The sequence below is a fragment of the Gavialis gangeticus genome, unplaced genomic scaffold (assembly GCF_001723915.1).
Source record: "Gavialis gangeticus isolate Ggan-Ray unplaced genomic scaffold, GavGan_comp1, whole genome shotgun sequence".
NCBI lineage: Eukaryota > Metazoa > Chordata > Crocodylia > Gavialidae > Gavialis > Gavialis gangeticus.
Window position 1 is genome coordinate 6,168,459 of NW_017729016.1, and position 3,878 is coordinate 6,172,336.

Below are 3,878 nucleotides of genomic sequence, written 5' to 3' on the forward strand. Positions count from 1 at the left end.
TGCAAGGCTGGGAGCTGTCCGTGCAAGCCCTTCTCTGCCCAGCAGCAACCGTCTCCCCGACCTCCCTTCCGCCCCATCCTGGTTTCGGCCACCCCCAGCTCCCCCAAGCTGTGCTGTGGTCAGGTTGCAGCTCTCTGTGATGTCTGGCCGGCTGCCAGTGTGGCACCTGGTTTTACCCGTCATCCCACGTCCAGAACCGGCCTGGCTAAAGCCTCCAAGCGGCACACACCGCCCAGACCTGCCTTGACGTTGGGTTTAAAAAACCACGATGTGTAAAGAGGTCTGAACCCAACTCCCAGGTGTGGTTTCAGGGGGGTCAGCTTCCTAGCCCTGGCGGGATGGGGCCCAAGGGCTGAACCTCTTAACGACTCTCTCTGATTAATTGCAGTGGTGGCCATTTCAATCCAGCTGTCTCCCTGGCGGCGTGGCTGATCGGTGGGCTGAACATCGTGCTGCTCCTCCCTTACTGGGTTGCCCAGATGTGCGGAGGGGCGATAGGTGCTGCCTTGGCAAAGGTATGGCCGTCGGAGACGTACGCTTGTTAGGGAGCAGAAAGGGTTAATCTGAGGGGGGTCATCGCAGCCACGGGCACAGGCCTTTGCGGGGCAGGGCGTGTTTGGGGGGTTCTGCCCCGCTCCATACCAGCTTGTCCCATGATGCTGGGATGAGGCCAGGGCAGGGGAGAGGTCCAGCATCAGCCCCCACTGGGCTTCCTTCTGGTTTTGGCTCTGCCAGGACACCTGGGTTGGACACCCCGCTCTCCTGCACACTCACCTGATGGTGCTGGGCGAGTACTTCGCTGCTGGGAGTTGAGGGGTGCCGGTTGTCAACGGGGATGTGCTTGTCCCTGGTACCCGGGGCTTGTTCGTTGGCACTTGATGGCAAGGGCTAGTGACGTAGGACGCACGCAAACGTCTTCTGCAGCCGCAGGGATCTCGGCGTCCTGTTCTGCAACCACCTTCCCCTCCTTTGCTGGCTACAACGGTGTTTATAAACTCCCAAGCAGCCCTTTGGAAACCACTAGGCAGATGCACAAGGATAATTCCTTCCTAGCTTTGCTAGGATCGATGGGGTCTAGCTCCCTTCTAGTTATCTCAGGGCTGAGGGTCCGTGTGAACGAGCTGTTAGAGGGGACTTTCAGAAAGTAAATGACGGGAGTAGACCGACACGACCTCTCCCACGTGTCCAACCGCCTGCGATGCAGAGGAATAAGCCCAAGCCTCGTTCTCTTAGGCCATGACGGCAGGTGAGAGATACGTCAATGCCACGGGCGGGGCTTTCTCCACCATCACGTCCGATGAGCAGATCCCCGCGGCCATCGTGGGCGAGATCGTCATGACCTTGTTCCTGGTCCTGGCTGTCTGCATGGGAGCCATCAATGAGAAGACCAAGACCCCTCTGGCACCCTTCTGCATCGGCTTCACGGTCACGGCGGACATCCTGGCCGGGTGAGTGGGCCTGGCCTCCCTGGAGACCTGGACGGCCAGTGCCTGCTGCCTGCCAGCGAGCAGGGGAGCCTGAGCGCGGTCCCTAGAGCAGACGGGTGTCCGTTCAGGCCCAGGCACGGGGGGAAGCCTGAGTCCCCGCAGTGCACCGGTCTGACCGCTCTCCTCCCGGAGAGGCTCTGCGGTCTGTGCTGGGCAGCAATCCCTTCCCTGACTGTCCAGCACCGTGCACCACCCAGAAACCTCAGCGGGGAGCTTGCGATGCGAGCGCACAGGAAGGTGTCAGTAAAGCCGACCTTCGGGGACCGACCGGCCAGGGGTCTTGAGCCAGGCCGAGTTGTTCCCTGGGTCCTGGCGTGCGGATAAAAGCCCCGCTGGCGCCGTTCGCTCCGGCAGCAAAGCGCGGCTGGTTTGCTGGGAGCCGGTTCTCACCACGGGCTCTCGCTGCTGTTAGGAGGAAAGGCCCAGCCGGCTCGGCCTGAGCGCGCGCTGCCTGCAAGGAGATAACGAGAGCCGGCAATTATGAACGCTAATGGCTGTTGGGTTACGGCAGGGCCCCCTCTAGTGGGACGCAGAGCTCGCCGCTCGGTGCTCGCAGGCGACGGGCCAGGCACAAACGTCTCTGCTCTGCGGAGGGGCAGGACCAGCGCCCCTCGCCCGCTGCGGCCCGCGCCCCCCGGCTCCACGCTCTCCGCGTCCGGCTAGGCCCGTGTCACCAGGGCCGGCCGGATGTGTCTGGCTGGACTGCGGGCTGCTGTGTAGCCCCGGCTACTCGGGGCAGCTCCCCGGGCTTTGCAGCCGAGCCGGTTGCTTGCGGAAGCGACCTGTCCGCGGCGTCCTGGACTAGCCGGATGACCGGTGGCTCCCGTGTCCTCTCTCCTAGGGGCGCGGTATCGGGGGCCTGCATGAACCCTGCTAGAGCTTTCGGGCCAGCGCTGGTGGCAAACTACTGGGACTATCACTGGCTTTACTGGGTGGGGCCCATGGTAGCCAGCCTGCTCGCCAGTCTGCTGATAAGGTAGGTGCTGAGACGCTGCGCGCGGCGGGAGAGGGAGGAGGAGGGCGGTCTGCCCGGGTGTGGAGGGGTCCCGTGTCCCAACCCCGGCTGCTGTCACTCTGCCTGGTCCCCCTTCCCGAACCAAACAGTGGAGCCCATCCTGGCTCCTGCCTCCAGCCTGGGCAGGGGTCTGCGGGGGCCTGCCCAGCCCTTCCTGACCCCGAGCCAGATCTCAGACTCCAGAAGCATTAGCGAGAGGGGTGTCTGGGGCCAGGCTTCATTTGGGATCCCGGCCTGCCCCCCGCTCGCCTGCCGGAAAATGTCGGCAGGGGCAGGCGCTGGGCCCGGATACTCGTGCTGACCCACCCTTGCTCTCCTCCCTCCAGGCTCCTGCTCGGCGGCAGGGAAATCCGCCTGTTTCTGAAGTGAGACCGGGCACGGGACTGTGCCTCGGCTGGGTCCGTGGCCCCGTGCGAGTGCCTGCTGGTCGGGACGTGGGTCGGACTCGGGCGCAGGAAAGCTCTGCCGGCCCCGTGCCAGGCCGTGGCATCTCCGGCATGGTGGGGGGAGTGCGTGTCTCGGGTGGGCCGGCGGTGCTGGGACTTGCCTCTGAAGCTGCGGAGACCTGCGGGGTTGTCATGAAGGATGGGACTACGTGGCTGCACCCCACAGCTCTGGGCACTGGCCAGCCCCGGGGGGCAGACGAGACGAGGCCGAGCCGCGGCCGGAGCCTGGAGCGCAGGTGCGGAGGGGCCGGCAGGACTGACTTGCTCTGGCTGCGGCCAGAGCTGCCCCTCGGCCTCTCCAACCTGGAGGATGCTCCGTCGTCTTGCTCCGGGGACCGCAGCTCTCTCCCGGCCCTCGCCAGGCCCCCCGGGCGGTGGGAGGCACCCCGTCGCTGCACCCCTCTGGCAGACGGGGTCCTGGCTCGGCTCGTGCCAGCTGCGAGCGCCGGCTGACCGCTCTGCCTGTTGTCAGCCCCAAGAGGTGAACCAAAGCAGAGCAATGAGGGGAGTCCCCCGTGCCGGGCGGCCGATCCTGAAACTCTTTAGGGGAACAAAGGGGCTGAAGGATCAGCTCAGGCCCACGGGCAAGGAGGTCTCCACCCCCCGGCACCCGAGCCAGGCATGCTGCCCGCTGCGGGCCCCCCGGCATGCACGCTCCTGCGCTTCCTGCCTGCGACGGGCCGAGTCCTGCATTGCCGCGCTGCTGGTGCAGGGACCGGCCAGCAGGGGATGCTGGAACGAGCGGTCCCGAGCCACAGGGACACGCGGCCGCGTGGGGCCAGGCCTGATCCTGTCCTCGCCCCTCGTGGCGCTTGTGGCTGTAAGTGCATGGAGCAGTTTTTCCAGCAAGGAGCAGGTCTCTGGCTGCCACCTCAGGAGACATCTTGCTGCTTCGGGGGCAAGGGCACCTGCCCAGGGCTTCAGGGGCAT

At 65.5% G+C, this 3,878-nt stretch overlaps 1 protein-coding gene across 1 annotated transcript in view; it reads left to right on the plus strand.

Moving 5' to 3' along the window:
* The window catches only part of AQP8 (aquaporin 8), an 18,344-nt gene extending 15,359 nt beyond the window's left edge, over window positions 1-2,985 (plus strand). The window contains exons 3-6 of the mRNA XM_019512774.1: window positions 389-515; window positions 1,234-1,448; window positions 2,329-2,463; window positions 2,829-2,985. Coding sequence (XP_019368319.1) covers window positions 389-515; window positions 1,234-1,448; window positions 2,329-2,463; window positions 2,829-2,871 — 520 coding nt within the window. The 3' untranslated portion in view covers window positions 2,872-2,985. The remainder of the gene's footprint in view (window positions 1-388; window positions 516-1,233; window positions 1,449-2,328; window positions 2,464-2,828) is intronic.
* Window positions 2,986-3,878: the final 893 nt, after the last annotated feature.